Source organism: Manis javanica, chromosome 7 (genome assembly GCF_040802235.1).
Source record: "Manis javanica isolate MJ-LG chromosome 7, MJ_LKY, whole genome shotgun sequence".
In the NCBI taxonomy this organism is placed as follows: domain Eukaryota; kingdom Metazoa; phylum Chordata; class Mammalia; order Pholidota; family Manidae; genus Manis; species Manis javanica.
This window is the reverse complement of record NC_133162.1, coordinates 131,765,745-131,784,655: the sequence shown is the minus strand read 5'-3', so window position 1 is coordinate 131,784,655 and position 18,911 is coordinate 131,765,745. Positions and strand designations below refer to the sequence as shown.

Genomic DNA, 18,911 nt, shown 5'->3' with positions numbered 1-18,911 from the left:
TTATGTAACATTTAAGGTCAATAAAAGATTAGTACTTCCCATAGAATAGCAGTCCTCATAAATCAATAAGAAAATAGTCAATATCCCGAAGGAAACATGGGCAAAGACCTTGACGAAGCAGAAAGAGAACATTGAGAGAAGCCAACAAGCATACAAAATGTCTAATAAACAAGACAAAATGTGGATTATTTTTTGTCCAAGAGAAATGCAAATAAATTATAGAATGCAATGCTTTTAAATACCCTAAAGATTTTCTGGCAAAAATTATACAGAAGACTGACTACTGGGAGCGCCTGAGTATGGGCACTTTCACGTATTACCATTAGGAATGTTAACTTGTACAGACTTGCTGGCAATAGGTTGGCAGTATAGAACAAAATTTTAAATATACTGTTTGACCTAACTTTCATTAATATACAATCAAATGATGCTCATGCAACTAGAAAAATTATATATACCTACTTGGATATCCATCTGAACTAAAGCAATTGGAAACAACATAAAATTCTTCGATATGTGGTTATTTTGACTGAACATTTACAACTATAAGAAATTACTTTGTTGTCATCTGTATGAAAATATGACATATGATGAAGTAACTAAAGTTGATTATAAAAAATGGTTGCATAACACGAGTACCTTCATGAATGTGTGTGTGCTTGCACAGAAAATGTCTGGAGTCCTACTGAGCAAAATATTAAGAGTAGTTAGGATCGCTGATACTCCGGGTGATTTTTATTTCCTTTTCCAGCATTTTACTATATTAATAGCTTGAATTTTCTACATAAGTAGATGTTATCCTTACAATTAAAAATGTATGGCGGAGAAAAGAAAAGCAATGCCCACAAACTTAATAAGGGAGAGAAAATGTCAAAATCGCAATTCTAATCATCTTCCTTTGGGATTGCTCAATCCTTTGATTGTTATGAAATTGGCAACATAAAATAATAGTCCTGAGGTAAGATGGCAGATAAAACTATTTAGAATCATCATTTTCTGTAGCATGGAAATTTAAATATTTTCTTTTTATTCCTTCCCTTCTTACCAGGCATGTTTCTGGCCGAGCTGATAGAGAAGTATTTCGTGTCCCCTACCCTGTTCCGAGTGATCCGTCTCGCCAGGATTGGCCGGATCCTGCGTCTGATCAAAGGGGCCAAGGGGATCCGCACGCTGCTCTTCGCCCTGATGATGTCCCTCCCCGCGCTGTTCAACATCGGCCTCCTGCTCTTCCTGGTCATGTTCATCTACGCCATCTTTGGAATGTCCAACTTCGCCTACGTTAAGAGGGAAGCTGGAATCGATGACATGTTCAACTTCGAGACCTTTGGCAACAGCATGATCTGCCTGTTCCAGATCACCACCTCGGCCGGCTGGGACGGGCTGCTAGCCCCTATTCTCAACAGTGGACCTCCAGACTGCGACCCTGAAAAAGTTCACCCTGGAAGCTCAGTGGAAGGAGACTGTGGTAGCCCATCTGTGGGGATTTTCTATTTCGTCAGTTACATCATCATATCCTTTCTGGTTGTGGTGAACATGTACATCGCCGTCATCCTGGAGAACTTCAGCGTTGCTACCGAAGAAAGTGCAGAGCCCCTGAGCGAGGATGACTTTGAGATGTTCTACGAGGTCTGGGAGAAGTTCGACCCCGACGCCACCCAGTTCATGGAATACAGCAAACTCTCCGATTTTGCAGCTGCCCTGGATCCTCCTCTGCTCATCGCAAAGCCAAACAAAGTCCAGCTCATCGCCATGGACCTGCCCATGGTCAGCGGGGACCGGATCCACTGCCTGGACATCTTATTTGCCTTTACCAAGCGGGTTCTGGGTGAAAGCGGAGAGATGGACTCTCTTCGTTCGCAGATGGAAGAGCGCTTCATGGCAGCAAATCCTTCTAAAGTTTCCTATGAACCCATAACAACTACACTTAAACGCAAACAGGAAGACGTGTCTGCTACTATCATTCAGCGAGCTTATCGACGTTACCGCTTACGGCAAAATGTCAAAAATATATCAAGTATATACATAAAGGATGGAGACAGAGATGATGATTTGCCTAATAAAAAAGATACAGTTTTTGATAATGCTAATGAGAACTCAAGTCCAGAAAAGACAGATGCAACCCCTTCTACCATCTCTCCACCTTCATATGATAGTGTGACAAAGCCAGACAGAGAGAAGTATGAGAGAGACAAACCGGAAAAGGAAGACAAAGACAAAGATGGCAAGGAAAGCAAAACATAGAGCTGTGTTTTTGATATATTGTTTACAGCCTATGAAGGTGATATGATACATTTGTGTTAGTAAGACTCTTTTAAGGAGGTCTCTGCCAAAAATTTTTCTCAAAATAGTCTCAAAGTCAATGCAGTCACTAGCTCTGATTAAAGTAGGTGGAAAGCACTAGCAGATGGCTATTTTTGCATTGGTAAATGATTCCGTAAGAACTGAAAGTTACTCTATAGGCATTATTGATTATAACAAAGAATGGTGATTTAATTTTATTTGTTCGTAATAAATCAGAGGAGCGGGTAGAAAATGTTCACATCTTCCTTGTCATATTTTCACAGGATTGTAAACATTCATGTTTCCCTTCCAAATACAAACCACACACACACACACACACACACACACACACACACACACACACACACACACACACACAAATACCTATAATCTGAATATCTATAAAACTATTTTGCCTTGGCTGTGCGATGAAATGCCCTGAGAGTAAGAACTGACATTAGTAAAGAGTGTTTAGTTAAATACCTTGTTATTAGGGAGCAAAATTATTTTATACATGTACAGAAGTCATTCTATATTTTGAGGTGCTTAAATTTATTCTATATCGCTTCAGAACCAATTTTTATGTGCCTATAAATGCCATGGAATTAAAGACATTGTAGCACATTCATCTCAACAAATAGTTGTCATCCATCTTGACTCATATACCAACCATGATAAGACTTCCCTGCAGGGTATTGTGCTTGATAGCCTGCTTTCTTAAATATTTTTCTTTGTTCATACAACAACCATAAGCATGAAAAATTACATGCACACCGCATTCTTCAAAAGAAAAGAAAGGGAAGAAATTGAGAAAAGAAGCAACTGAAGAGAGCTTTCTCCACCATTATTTATACACTAATAGTGGACTGTGCTGCCCTAAAGCACCAATAATGACCCAACTCAATCTGTTTTGTCTCAATTTTCTGCTGTCTCATGCAGTGTTGTTTCGTCATTCTTCAGCACTAAGCAAAGTTGACGTTACCCTTCAATGAAGAGCTTCCTGATATGCAGGTGGCTGTTTGGTACCACAGTACATGTTTGAGCAGATAATGACTTGGGCACAGTATTGACTGTGCCACTTGTATACCATCCTAAATGTGTGTGGGAAGCCTTCAAGTCAAAATAAATGGCAGCCTTTCAACCCAGACTTGGTGCATGGGCAAAAATTGAGTTACGTAAGTAGGGAGTCATTTTATTTAGAAGACTGTGTGGGAGTTCTCAAAGCAAATATATAGAACACACTTCATTAATTTGCTTTTTTAAATTAAAAAAACATAAATTGCATTTCTATAATAAGTACTTAAAATATGTTTTTTCTTGTTCTGGCTAGCTAAAAATAAAGAAGATTTAAATATACTAACAGAGATGAAGAGTTTTGGGTGGAGAATGAGAGACAGAGGAAGAGACTAAGAAACACAGATCTGAGAAAGACAGACTGAAACAAGGGGCCTTTCAACAGAACTTCCAAACTAGAACGTTTTAAAATTGTGATGTATTTTATGACATCCATGAGGGAGATTATCATTTCTAGACATTTATCCTAAGGTACATAGAAATTAAATCTAGAGCCATTCTTTACACTTAGGCTCAATCATTCATCTTAGATTATCTGAGCCTCTTTTTTTTCTTTGCTATGAGAGATACCATGCAGTGTTTTCCTAGACTATGTAGAACATTATATCACATACCTGCTAAGACTGTTAAAAACTGGTTTGACAGTTTAATTAGGGAACCATACAAACTATATCACATTTGTAAGATTTTATAATACATTCAATTAAAATCACCTTAAATTTGAATTCAGTCTAGCCTCATTATTTTAAATCTATATAAATATAATTGTATTTTGCATATTTATGTAATAGAGTATGAAAACATGTATGATGGGCAGGTTTATGTGTGATTTACTAATAATGTTTTTACATTGCCTGATATTTATGTAAAGTAAAATATTGGCAACTGGTTCCTCAACACTGTTTCTTCTTAGCATTTCAAAAACAACTACAAAGTAACTCCTATTTCATGCCGAACCTCCTTCATGGGGAACTGTAATTTTCTTAAAAAAATAAACCCAGTTGGGTTTTGAATATGTTTTCTCAGGAATGTCTAGTTGTAACTTTTTATCATTTAAAACACAATGTTTGGAAGTAAGAGCTTATTTAGTACAGTGTAAGCTTGAAGTAAAATTAGATGCTTCTTTTCATGTAAGTTACTGCTTGGTACTGACTATGAGATAGAAACCCCTAGAAGGTGCTGTCATACTAATACTTAAGTTACATAATCACTGAATTTCTTTCCTAATTATGTAGAATGGTAGTTACACTGTAAAATTTAAATCACAATAAAGTGGAAGCAAAGAGATTTGAACACAAATCTGTATCTAAATTTGGATACAGATGCTCTCACCATTTCAATTTCCTGTTTTGACTGTTACATAGTTTGCAAAAGATGTAAGTGACTAGCAGGCTGTTTCTAAATGTTGATTGTTGAAAACCCCCAACCAAAATGTTCAGCATGATTTTATAGAATTTTGATAGATTTATTAAAAAGAGTTAAGATAAAATGCATATGTAAATAAAGCTATTCTAAATAGCAATTTCAGAGAAATGTTCATGGAAGCAATGAAAGGAAGGCCAGCTAAATTAGATGGTAGAGTAATTGGCCTGGGTTTAGGACCTATGTATAGAGGCCAGTAATTTTTTTAAACATCTGTGGTTTATTATGTTATATTCTTGAGGAAAACGATCAAGAATTGCTTCATAAAAATAAATGAATAGCCATAAGTATACCAATGCTGTTTACATAGAATTCTTTACAGATTTCATACAGCTATGAATGCTCAAAATGTTTGTCATAAATTATAGTATAGTTACACTTGAGACTTATACATTGTAATAGAATCTAAAAATAAAAGTCATCAAAAAATAAAATCATGTTGCAAGTATTTTTCTGTGATGATGACCTTTAAAGAAATAAATTCAGTGCATCCCTAAATAAGTTGCAGCTACTGATAGCTTTTTTTAAAATTGAAAGATGGACAGTTTCAAATATCCTCCATAAGAAGTCTTCCAGGATAAGAAAAATTTCCAAAGAATTGCTTTCAAAATCCACTGTACAGTGGAAAATTGGGACAAGAAGTGATAATGTACAGACATTTACCATAGAGTGATAGTATGCCTCTTTTTATGTAAGTGTTGTTGTGTTGTTGAGAGGTAGTAAATAGCATATGCATGGGCTAAGGACTGGTGTTTGGATGCCAGTTAAGACATGACTCTCCGAGTTTCCTGAATACATTATTTAACCTATATGTGCCTCAGCTTTCCCATCTGTAAAATGAGAATAATTGTACCACTTAAAAATATGGTCATAAGGATGGAATGAGAAAATTCACATGCAACAATTAAGGCATGCCTGACAACACAAAATCAAGAATTTATAGCAGTAATAGCAGTTACTGAGGCAGCCAATTTGCCTCTAAAAATACAAGAGGCCAGACCACCCTCATTGAGGAGCACATAAATGTTAGACTCCATAGGAGTCTCTGTAAATGTTAAGTAATGATGGCATTTCCTCTATTTTGTATGGCTCGTGTAGATACGGTATCCAAAAGAGTTTCATGCATCCTACTGGAATGAAAAGACATTTATTGATGTGACATATTCATCGAAATAATTACAAATAGAGCAAAAAAAAATTTTTTTTAATTGTGAAATCAAACAACATGCTAAAAATGAAGAAACATGCATATTTACAAAGGTTTGGCTTATTCAAGGAAAAAATTTGGAGGTAGTACTTCCCTGGTTTAGCTAAATCAATTATCCAAACCTCTATTTTATTTTAGCTATGAGCATCCAGTCCTGCTTTTGGTCTTTAAATAAGATATGCTAAGAATAATTTCTGCTGTGCTGGGCCATTATTGTTGCCTTCAACAAAAGAGTTAAATTATTCTTTGCTGTAGATGACGCTACCGTGATCCAACTGAATGAGCTGTGGGGTACATGATGATCTCCCTCAAGGGAGGGAAGAATTGCATGCTAGCTAGAGCAGAGGGGACCTTTCCTCTAACAGTATTTGATGCACCCAGGAAGAGAAACAGGAATAATTGATAGCTATAAACAAGCAATAGCACAAACATGCTACACTTTACTCCCTATTATTCTGAATTGTGTAACTAGATACCTGCATTAACACTGATCTGTCCAAGAAAAGAGCCAATTTCAAGAGATTTAGGAGATGTATCATGCCTGCATCTTGTGTTTTAACTTGAATCCCAAAATGTTTTCATAAACAATAAAATACACCAGAGTAGTAGATAAAACAATGGACAATAAGCATATAGAAGAGATTCAGAGCTTATTAAGAATTTTGAAACCCTAGTAGAACTGAGCAAAAATGACTCCTGTTCTAGATGTAGTATTTGCTGGCATGTCCTAGTTGTGGTTTTATTTCATATAAGACAAAATGTCTTTTATTTAGTTAACTTCTGCTAGGTGATTAGCAACAGCTTGGAATGTGCTTATGGACCAATTAGAATAATGAAAAGCAAAGACAAATCATATTATTAAGTAAAGAAGCCAGCCAGTCCACAAAGGCTGTATACTGTACGAAGAAGCAGGTGGCTCCAATGGGAGTATCTCAACTCAGAGCACATTGTGATTTCATAACCACTAGGAATTTTAAATATAATTGACTTTAACTATACTATATTAGACCCCTAGCAAAACTGAACTGAGCACTATCTAGAAAAACCTCTTTAATTGTATTGAGGGAAAACTATTCATAGATGAGGTCTGAGAAAGACTGAACATTGAGACTACAGGTAAGCAGACTTTTCCAGCCTTCCCAAACAGTCACCCAAATCCTACCTACTTTTGGTCTTTCCTCAGTTTGAGAGCTGTGGCACCTACACTTCCATCTCAGCCTAAGAAAACAAATCCACGAATTCAAAGTTATTCTGGCTCATGACTAGTCTCCAGGGAGTCAGACTTAGAAAAATTTAATGTTCAAAGAGAACTAAACATCATACATGAATTATTCATTCAATAAATATCTACTGAGCACCTTTAGTCTGTCCCTGTTTCAGACCCTGCAGACACAGACAAAGCCCTTCCCTCATGGAGCATTTATGTGAGGAGAAGACAAAAATGATGACATATAAATGGTTATAAATAGCAGAGAGTATTACATTGATTTGCCATATATTATTAATCATGTATGTGTTATATATCCATCTTATGTTTCATTATTTGTTTATAATCTGTGTTTTATTTTATGATACCTAGCAAGACAATGTCAGGATGATCCACTCTCAAAAGCTTATAATTTTTGGTCATAACTTAAAAATAGTTGAGTAGAGGTTGTACATTTTCTTTCACTGCAAATTTTTGTAACTCTAGAAATACTCTAGTCATTCATTCTAATAATTTGTAAGCTTAAGTTTACTAGAGAAAATCACTCAGGAGCTAACTTCATTATCAATAGTTATTTTATTCTTCCTCCTATAAATGAATGATTAAATATATGTATATTTTCAAAGTAGTCATTTTGCTTTGGCAATTCCTGCCGAAGACTTAATGAGACAAAGATTTAAATTTATAGTTAAAATAAAAATTTGTGCTTCTGTTTGAAGCTGGGATATTATCTTTGTCCTTGATATTCTTCTCAACATTGGATTTAAGAACTAATTTGTAATCAAATTTTACAGGTATTTTATAGGTATCAAATAGGTGAGAAATAGGTATCAAAACTTCAGGAGAAAATATCTTTTTTCCTTAAGAAATCCTGTGAAGCTCACAACTACTAAACTTCTAAATATGAAAATCTCATTTTAACTGCTCTAAGAAAACAGTAAAAATAGACTTGTAATCTCCCTAAACAACTCAGTGTGTCTTGATACATTGTTTCTAATTAATGCCCTCAAGAAAATCAGCTCCCAGTAAGAGAGCATTGGGTAGAAACAGAAACGAGAAAAGAGTTCCTCCATCCTTCATTGTCCTGCCTAATTGAGCTCCTTTTATACACTCATTTTACCTTAAACATCTCATTTCAATCCTAAATTTAGAACAAAGATTGATAGCTGGTTTAGAGTCACCTGATTTGGTCTTGGCACTTGCAGCTCAAAAGAAAAGACATGTTTATCTTTTAACAGTCGCATATTGTCCATATATTTTAGAGATAAGTGGGTCTGCTTCCTACAAAACTCAGCCAGAATACCACTTAGAGCCAGGCTATGGGCAGAAAAGGATCTGGGAGGGAGCCAGGGAGAACAGGAGAAGCAGTCTAATTTAGCTCTGGGACACTAAGCCACAGCTTGTATCAGAAAGCTGAAGGATGACTGTGGGCAAGAAGTTAATGTCTGCAGGCAAACATATTTTAAAATTTTCCTTTGAAATAAAATTAAAACTTCACTCTTATTCCTAGAGCTAGGTCTGAAGAAGACCTAGCTCTAGGAATTAGAGTTTAGCTCTAATGATTAATCTAATCTAATGATTAGCTTGGTCTAAAGACAATGTTGGTATAGAAAAATAAAGCCCTTTGATCTACACAAAGCTGACGAATCATTCTGGCAGCTTAAATAGCAGCCACTGGCATTTTTTCCCCTCTTGACATTTCTTCCTGTCCAGTTATTTCATCCTAGAGTAAGAGAACTCTTTTTTCTTCCATATTTCCATCAGTTTAGAAACTAAAGCCAACAAAACTAATCTCTTTCTCTTCATACGATCAATAAAGCAAATTAGATGTGACAGTAAAAGCTCTTAAAGAAAACTAAGCTGTTTTTCAGAGTAAAATACCATTTTATACCTTTAAGAATTGTCAAAAAATGTAAATATACAAATGTATACACAGCAGCAACATACTATGTAATATGATTAAATCTCTCTGCCACTTACTAACAATGTGACTGTGAACTTCAACAATATACTGTAGTTTCTGAGTCTCAGTTTCTTCATCTATAAGAGACTGGCATGCAGTAGCCCCCAAATACATAAGTACATGATAGGAACTTTAAAGGGCAACAATTTAGTGTGCATTATTGAAGTACTTCTCAATGTAGAACTGAGTCATAAATTCAGTAAAATTGTATTGAGCATCTACCGCGTCCTAGAAGAATCAGGCAATGATACTGGTACTATGTTATATTCCCAGATTGGGGCATGATGAAGAGGAGCTTAATGTAGCTCAGGTAGTCTGGAGCTGAGTATTAAAACTAAGAGTTAGTTTGGGATGTGTTGAGTTTAGGTACAATGGGTCAAAGAGTCCTGAAGGCAACTGAATCTAAAGGTCTCAAGTTCACTGAAGACATGAGGGTTATTTAGAGACATAATCCAGGAGCCGTTGCTTCCTAGGGGTGGTCGAATCTAAAGGCGGAGTAAGTCAGCCAGGAAGAGTGTATGCAAGGAGAAGCTCGAAACAGAGTTTTAAGGAGAATGAACAGAGAGTATGAACAGAAAATGATCCACATCCACAAAAACCTGCAGAGTTTGTCACACAACTAAATACTAAAAGTCAATTGTTTAATACAGGAATTTTTGCTGAATAGTAGATACAAATACCACACTGTGTGAGTCCCTGAGAAGTATGTTAAGGCTTAATATGACCATCACCCACTACTCAGGAAATTCCAGTCTCTAGTACATAGCAGTGTAGATTATTACTGAAAGAATTGACACTTAAGGAATTAAATTGAATATTCTCTTTCATGAAGTATATGCTTGCATTTTCTGCCCCTTCTTAAATTGGGCTTTCCAGACATCGGAGGACAGGTCAGAGTAAGGACTTCTGAAAATCTGCTTCTCCACAAAAAATAGGAACAATGGCAAAATCGTCAAAACCAACTTTTTCTGAACTCTGGGAATAAACCAAAGGCGCACTTAGTCACAAAAAGTGGCTGAATCTCAGAACAGCAAGCTCCATGGAGGCTTTGAAAACCAACAGTCTGACAATCACAGTAAAAATCTGCATCTTAAAAGCCACTGGAGGGGGGCAAAATGGGTGTAGAAAACTCCCCAAAAGCCCTATTTCCAGAAAATCATCTGGCAGTTCCCTGGAAAAGTGGCTTGCAAAGCTGTTTTTCTTTGGCTTGACTCAGAGTTCACGAAGTGCTAGCAGCTTTTCCCTGGGGTTGTTCACGGTTATTGAGCACTGCAGCTCCCTGAGGTACGGATGATAATCAGAGTAGTCAAGATTACCAAAAACTCTGAAAGGAAAAGCTAGGGACTGAGATGTCCACAAGGGACTCTGTAAAGGTCCAACATATTTCTGGGACATGACAAGCCACATACATGTACAGGAGTGTGAGTATTCCGGTGTGGGTAAAGTGAAGGTTCCTGTGGCCAGGATTCTCACCTGGCACTGGTCGGCCAGCTCACTACACACGTGTGGGCAATACGTTGTTATTGACTCTATAAAGAGCTTTGCTCAGTGCTCTGGGCGACATGGTGGCATGGGTGCATGGGTGCAGGGCTGCAGGAGAGCAGAGCAGAGGCTGGAGTGGTGGCAGCACTGAGGACAGAGGCCCAGAGGCAGAGACCGGCTTGCTGCATGCAGACTCGCTCTGAGTGGACGGGATTTTAGTGATTGACCTGCCACCGTGGGAATAAAGTTGGGTATAACCCTTCCACCCCAAGAAAGTTCCATTGTCACTTCTTTGGTCACATTGAATCCATAGTGAACTTGTCCGGGGCTGGAACCCTTTGGCCAGACACCCAGGGGGGCACCTGTCCTGAGCTCTCACCTCTGGTTGGCCCTGAGGCTCTGGAGAGCAGGAATGACAGCTAAGGTAAAGCTGTGAACTGCCTGCCTGAGTCTTGAAAGCTGTCCCAACAAGCAAACAAAGGCCATCAGCAAAGGCTGGGGAATTTCATAGTTCAAGGCATCTAAAGAAATTTCTGTCCAGTCATTACCTGATCACCAAGTTAATCAAAAATAAATTTCAGTGCCCACACATGACAGAGGATACCAATTCAGTCTAGCAAAATGTGGGTAAAACTGAGATATTTCCAGAATCTCGGGCCTGGCCCTAGTGCCTCTCCACATCAGTGGGTGATTACAAGGTGGGTGGAGAGTGAGCACACCTGGACAGACAGACTGGGTGGGGCCTTGGCAGCCAGGTGGCGGGAGACACGGGCGAGCAGGAGTCATGACGGCTCGCAAGCAATGAACGGCTTTCTCCCACTACATTTCTCCCTTTGACTGACTTGGGTTTATTTGCCTGAGGCTGGGAACAAATTATCCCCCTGGAGTTACAGAAATCACGGGACCGAGCAGCAGCTGCCACAGCGAAGAGCCTCAGCGACAGGCCCCCGGAAGCCGGAGGATCTGACCTCAATCACATTAACAGGTTGTTTTATTTATTTATTTATTTTAATTTAACATGCAGACCCCAGGCCCATCCAGATGTTCTGCATCCAAGTCTCTGGGTATGAAGTTCGGGAGCTTGGATTTTATTTATTTATTTGTTTATTCGTTTGTTTTAAAAATTAAGGTATCATTGATAGACAGTCTTATGAAGGTTTCACATGAGCAGCATTGTGGTTTCAACATTCACCCGTATTATCAAGCCCCCCCGCCACTGCACTGCAGTCACTGTCCATCAGCGTAGTAGCAAGATCCTATGGTCACTACTTGTCTTCTCCCTGCTCCGCTGCCTTCCCCGTGACCTACCCATATTATGTGTGCTGATTATAATGCCCCGTGATCCATTCTCCTTCCCTCCCCTCCCAACCTCCTCCACCCCTTCCCTTTGGTAACCACTAGTCCCTTCTTGAAGTCTGCGAGTCTGCTGCTGTTTTATTCCTTTAGTTTTGCTTTGTTACACTCCACAGACGAGTGGAATCATCTGGTACTTGTCTTTCTCCACCTGGCTTATTTCACTGAGCATAATTCCCTCTAGCTCCATCCATGTTGTTACAAATGATAGGATTTGTTTTCTTTTTACAGCTGAATAATATTCCATTGGTATATGTACCACCTCTTTATGAACAGGCGATTTTAGATCAGAAACCATGGAGGACAGAGTTAGTGGGGTGACGCGGCCAAAGCCCTGAAAGGTTCAACCAAGAATTCTGTATCTAGAAAAACTACCCTTCAGCAGTGAAGGGGAAATTCAGATATTCACAGAGAAGCAAAAACAGAATGAATTTGTTACGAGCACACCTGCCCTACAAGAAACACAAAGAGTGCTTAGGCTGAAATGAAGGGACACAGGACAGTAACTAGAGCCACAGGAGGAAAGACAAATCACCAATCAAGGTAGCCAAATCGACCAGTATCAGAGATAAAAGAAGTGTATTTTTTGTTTGTAATTCCTCTTTTCCTCCTATATGGTTTAAAAGACAACTGCATAAAGCAATAATTTTAAATCTGTGCTGATGGGCGTATAATGTCTAAGGATATAATTAGTATGACATTAATAGCACAAGGAATGGGGGGGTATAGAGATATTTAGGAGCAAAGGTTTTGTATACTATTGAGATTCAATTGGTATTACCCCAACTAGATTGTTGTAAGTTAAAAATGTTAATTATTATCCTCAGGGTGATCACTAAGAAAATCAGGGATAAAATATAATGAAAGAAATGACAAGGGAATTAAAATATAGCACTAGAACCTATTTGTTTAACACAAAGGAAGGCAGTAGGGAAGAGAAAAGAGAAAAAAAGACTTGACATATAGAAATAAATAACAAAGTAGAAAACAGAAATGCTACCTTATCAATGCATTGGAATATGACACTTTTTCTTTGAAAAAGAGAATTAAAACAGTAATGAAATCACTAGGCCACCATCAGGATGGCTATATTTAAAAAGGGACTGACAATAACAACTGTTCTCAAAGATATGGCACAAAAGAAATTCTCATACACTGCTAGTAAGAAGATGAATTTGTGTAATTATGAGAAAAATATGTTTGTCTGTTGGTATCTATTAATGCTAAAAATATATCTATTTTATGACCAGAAATCCTATAGTAAGCAATAAATACAGAAATGAGTATTTATAATCATCGAAAGACATTATGAGTGTTCAGAGATGCTGCATTCATAATAGCCTCAAATAGGAAACAATACAAAAATCCATCAAAATCAAAAAGGATAAATATTGTGGTATAGATATACAACAGTATGCTACGTGCAAGAAAGGACAAGTTATGATAACATACATCATGGATAATCTCAGCAACGTAATGCTGAGCTAAAGAAGCTAGATGCCAAAGATTATGTGTTATATGAATGAATTTATGGAGCTTAATAACAGGTAGAACATTTCTGATCATAGAAGTCAGAAGTGTTATAACCGTTGGGGGCTTATTGATGTCGAGGGGCATAAGAGAGAACTCTAGGGTACCAGAAATATTTTCTGTCTTCATCTGGGTGGTGTTTACCTGGGAGCACAAATATGAATATTGGCGGTGTGTATTTTCTGACTGTGCTGTGTGTCTGTGTTGCCTCAATGAAGTAACCATGAGGAGAGGACTCTGGTTCACAGGGACGAGCCATCTCCGGGCTGCGTGTCATCTGACTGCTGTTTCCTGCTGCTTCTGCTGCAGTCGGCTCCTGGGAATTTTCCTTCATTTGCAGGCTTTGCCTTGCATTCAAAAAGATATTTATTTAATTTATCCAACAGACATTTTATATGAGGATTTTTTTTCCCCAGGATATCTGGTCATCTAATTGCTGGGCACTAAATGGACACAAAATGATTTCCTGTCTAGGAATCTCCTGTAACTTTGTCTGACAGTCATAACATTCTAACAAACCTCAGGCTTCCAAAATAATTATTTTCTCCATTTATAAAGCTCCCAGAGCAAACTTAGAAATAGCTTTTTTTAAAAAAATGTAGTAGGGAAGCAGAAAAATGTAATAATTTCTTCAGAAGGCTCATTAAGCTTGAGACTTAAGTTTGTAAATTCAGATAATGTTTTCTTTTATATAAGAAGAATTACTTGCTGATCTAATTGAAACATCATTTTCCTACTGCATTGTAATTGCATTTCGGTAACAACACAAAGCCATCTGAGAACTTGGATGTACCAGGAATGCATTAATTCATTTATCTTTGGAGGAACGGTTTGAAATAAAGGGTGCAGGATAAACAGCTCTCTTTCTCCAACTTACAATAAATCTAAAGCTTTTCCTCTTCAGTTTTAGACAAGTCATTCTCTTTACAACCTACCTCCCTTTAGAAATCAGCTAATAGACAATATTTATCCTGTTCCTCAAATTAAACAAAAGAAAATCTCAGAACATTCTTGTTTCTTTCCCTTACATAAATGTCCAATCCATTAACAAGTATTATTGGTTCAAGCTATAAAATGTATGCCAAATCTGCCCATTTCTTTTCATCTCTACCACCTTTGCTCGAATTCCAACCATTATTATCTTTTGCCTGGACCCTTGTAATAGCCAGTGAACTAGTTTTTTGGGATCCACTTGGGATTCCCAACCATCCCAGGATAAAGAGAACAATCCTTTGAAATTCTCATTTTGATCAAGCTATTCTCACTTTTTTCTCAATTCCTCTTAAGATTCTTCAGCATGAAAGCCAGACTTAGCATTCTAAAGGGCTTTAGAGAATCTCACCCCTTCTGATCTACCCCACATGCCATCCTTTCCTAAAACTCAGGCTGTCTTTTGGTTCTTCAGCACCGGTAAGTTTACTGTTTCCTGGGGGCCGTTGCTCTTGATCTGGAACGTTCCTCTGATTCAGACCCCAGCCGTGTCTTCCTAAATGTCAGCTCAGATGTGTCCTCCTCAGAGAGGCCTTTCCTAACGGGCCTTCTTAAAGCAGCCTCACCGCGCTGACCACTCTCTGGCACTTGAGCCTGTTTGATTTCCATTTCAACCATTAACTGTTATCTAAAATTATTATGATTTTATCTATTGGTTTACCTGTCTGCTCTCAACGGATAAATGTAATCCCATGAGGTACAAACCTTATTTATTTTAGCCCTCCCCCCTCCCCACAAGAGCAGGGAACCAACAGATGGTAAGTATCAGTTAAACAGATTACTTCAGAGCCCTGAACTTCCTCAGTTTGGCTTGAAAACGAAGAGCTCTGAGGGCCTAGCATCACCAAAAGGTCAGTGTCTGCTCATAGTTCAGTGTTACCTTTTCCGTGGGTCTGTGAATTTAACAGAGAAATCCTGGGGATATACGGAAGTAGAAGGATGCAGGGAAGGACTTTTCTGGAATCCTTCCGTTCATATCACATATAAGGACTATGCTTGTCTATGTTTGTTTGCTTCATAAGAGAAAAGCGAATTACCTCCTGACTCAGCCCATCAGGAGGTAAATAACCACAATAGAAATGCATACCAGGGGTGTGCTGGTAAATGTTTAATAACTGGATCTCCTGAAGCAAAAAGCTCATTTCCTTGTACGTTTTCTCTATTTCTGTGGTGTAAATACTCCCACCACAGCCAATACCAAGCAAACAAATGAGGTCGCTGAAGGTGGACTTGGGAGCGGAGCTGCGGCTCCCTCCGGCTGGTCTCACGTGGCCCCAGCACACCTGGGTACCTACCATATGCCAAGAACCTTGTGAGGCATTTTATACTCAGTCTCTCCTATCTCAGAGCAGCCCGTGAAATTGATCTGTTACCCATAGTTACAAATGAGGACATACACTTGGGTAACTTGCCCAAGAGAACACAGCGTGAAAGGGTTGAACCCAAAGTTCAAATCCCCATCTCTCTGGCCCCAGGGACCACATCTTTCATTTGTTTCAAGGAGGGGTAGCCCCCAACCACCACAAACCCCCCCACCCCAGCAACACACAAAATCACAGGACTTTAATGAAATGTCTAGCTGCTGCTTCAGATCATGGCTATTTTCTGAATATCCTGAATGTCTTGCAGGTGATACAAATTTTACTGCTGGCATCAGTTATGTGTGGAGGATGTAATGAGATGGGTTGCGAATACTCGAAGTAGTTTAATCAGAGTTCAGTGCGCCAACAAAATCTTGGACCCCTTCTCTTTCTTGCCTTCTTTGCTAGCTGCTTTCCCGAACCCTTCCTTCTAATCATGAACATCCTAGACATCATGCGGAGGCACACACAGAAGAAGTGACTCGGTACCAGACAGCATGTGTTTTGTTGTTCAGCAATTCGGGGGAAAAACAAAAGGATGGACCCATTTCTAGGATAAAACTGTGAATGAGTTAGTGAATAAGTTCTGTCTCTTTGGAAGATGGAGTCACCCCCTGCCAGGGATGAAAGGAGGAGGAAGTTGGTCCTGAACTGGACCAGTGATCCCCAGATTTGCACTGTAGACGCTGGGCTGCATCACCGGTTTCTGACTCAGCATATCTAGGGACGGCTCCAAAGATGCATTTCTAACAAGTTCCCGGATGACACTGAGGCTTGTCGTCCAGGGACCACTCTTGGAGCAGAGATGCTGCAGGTGCCAAGTAATTTGCCTTTACGGGTTACAGCTGGAAATACTCTGGCCGCAATCCCTGCGTCTCAGAGTTCACTGCACGATGCAATCACCCGGGGACCTTTAAACCGGTGCCTGGATCCCATTCCAGAGATTCTGCTTCTATGGTTTGGGGTACAGCCTGGGAATTGGGAGTTTAGAAACTCTCTAGGGGGTTTCTAAAGTGCAACTAAATTTAAAAACCAAGGGAAGCTGTTCTGGATTTTAATCCCTCGGTGCCACATTCTTACTTACCTACGACTCTCAGTCCCCTCCTAAAACTGAGCCATCAGAAAAGTTCTCATTCCCTCAGTTTCCTTGTTTGTTTGAAGTGTGTGTTGAATGGTAGAAGTTGGAGTGCCAGCGGCAAGATCCGAAGGACTGTGTCCCTGGTGTGAGTTAGGAAGCTCCCCGTGGCGCCTGACTCAGCGACTTCCTGCCAATGACCTTAGTTGAATTTGACATTTAACTTCTCTGTGTCTCTTCTTCTGAGTAAGTGTAAGTCATAGTGAGCAGTATATAAAAGAACATGGAAAATGCTTAGGAAAGTTTATAGGGCATTATGATAATGCATATGAGGACAATTCACAGATGGTATCTTATGGATAAAAAAATTTAGTGCAGGCTCTAGTTTAAAAACATTCTCCCAGATTATGTGCTATGAGGGAATCCCAAATAATAATGTCAATAGTGGTAAATCAAATGCTACCTGCTTGTGGAAATCTATGTTGGTTCAAGGTAACCAACGTACTTATAATTCTACAGTTTAAATATGTAACAGCTCATTCTACCTTACAGGTGTGTCTCCTTTTAGACTATTTAGGAAAAGATATATCTTCCATGCATTTGCTTATTTAAGTGAGTGTCAATTGCCTAATAATATTTCTGTGCATATGGCAGGTTAAAAGATGTTACATCCTTTCCATTGTTAAAAACAAGATGACACTTAGGCTGCTCAGATTCCATAAAATGTTTTAAAATGCTGCTATCATAAAAAGAGCAGCTGTGGTTCCATTTGGCAGCACATTTTAAAAATTCTTTGTATAATGGCTCCATCTTCTGGTCAATGAAATAGAGTGTTCAGGTTCCAAAATGCAATTAGGTTTCAGACTCCACAAATAAACTAGTCGGGTATGAGTTAGAAAAAAAATAAGGTGACTTTTTATTCAGAACAGTTCCACACATTTGACTGATTTCTCCCTTGAGGATTTTACTGTGTTTATTGTTTAAATCACCCCAGTCTTTCTGATGCTGCCATGTAAAAGTGAACGGTGCCACATTTATTCCCTCTAATTTCCATGGTCATCAGTCCCCATTCTCCCCTCTCTGTGACCAGCTCCCCCAGCCCACAGAGTCTTGCTGCTGAGTGGCCAGGCGGGCTTGGTATCTCAGGCTCTGTACCCAACTTTTCATTCTAATTTGGGAGACATGTTGTGAAATTTATGCTCAAAGAGCAATGAGAAATTACAGGTCGCCGCACCTACCCAGAAAATTTGGTTCCTGGAGGTGAAATGTCTAGCAGGAAGATTATCTATCCAACAAGTGTGTGAGATTTGGGGAGGCTTATGGGCTTAGTAGGAAAGGACATACTGAAAGTGAAGTTAGCTTTAAATAACTAGAAAAGATGTACACTTGAATGAAAAAAATGCCTATGAACACAGTTACCATTTAGATATAAATGTCCTGGAAATGTTGAACTGTCCCTGTCCCTAGCCAATTTGATGTTCTTTTGGCAAACATAACACAATGTACCCATGTTCTTTAGTTCATACAAGAGTAGACTATTTTAAACTGTGTTTGAATGTCTATCTGAGCTTAGCAAATATAAATTACTTGTTCTATATAACTGAATATAAATATATACAGCTAGGTTTCTAGTTCAGAAATCCAGTTTGAGGTTATGGTCACTACAGTGGTTGTTTGCCTTTTATTTAGAGGAATGAGATCTTTTCTTGGAATAGGGAGACAATGACATACTTAAATAGAAATTATACTCTTATCCTTTGTATTTATTTATGGAAATTGTGACTTTTTTTAGAATGTTCTGGGCCACAATAAAGGATATTATTCATACCAAGACATATTGAGTCTATCAATAGTCTCAGGATAAAGCATATGCAAGCATTTAGCTGAATAATAAAAAAATGTGAGGAAGAAATACCACATTTTCTTCTCTGCAATTTCGCTATAAGAAGTATAAATCTGCTACTGTT

The 18,911-nt window shown here is 38.5% G+C and overlaps 1 protein-coding gene and 1 long non-coding RNA gene across 5 annotated transcripts in view; one reads left to right on the top strand and one right to left on the bottom strand.

Moving 5' to 3' along the window:
* The window catches only part of SCN9A (sodium voltage-gated channel alpha subunit 9), a 144,148-nt gene extending 138,933 nt beyond the window's left edge, over window positions 1–5,215 (top strand). For all 4 annotated transcript variants that reach the window (XM_073241600.1, XM_073241598.1, XM_073241599.1 and 1 more), the window contains one exon: window positions 1,049–5,215. In XM_073241600.1, the coding sequence (XP_073097701.1) occupies window positions 1,049–2,241 (1,193 nt within the window). In that variant the 3' untranslated portion in view covers window positions 2,242–5,215. The remainder of the gene's footprint in view (window positions 1–1,048) is intronic.
* The window catches only part of LOC118967941 (uncharacterized), a 93,348-nt gene that overhangs the window by 50,910 nt on the left and 23,527 nt on the right, over window positions 1–18,911 (bottom strand). The window lies entirely within an intron of this gene.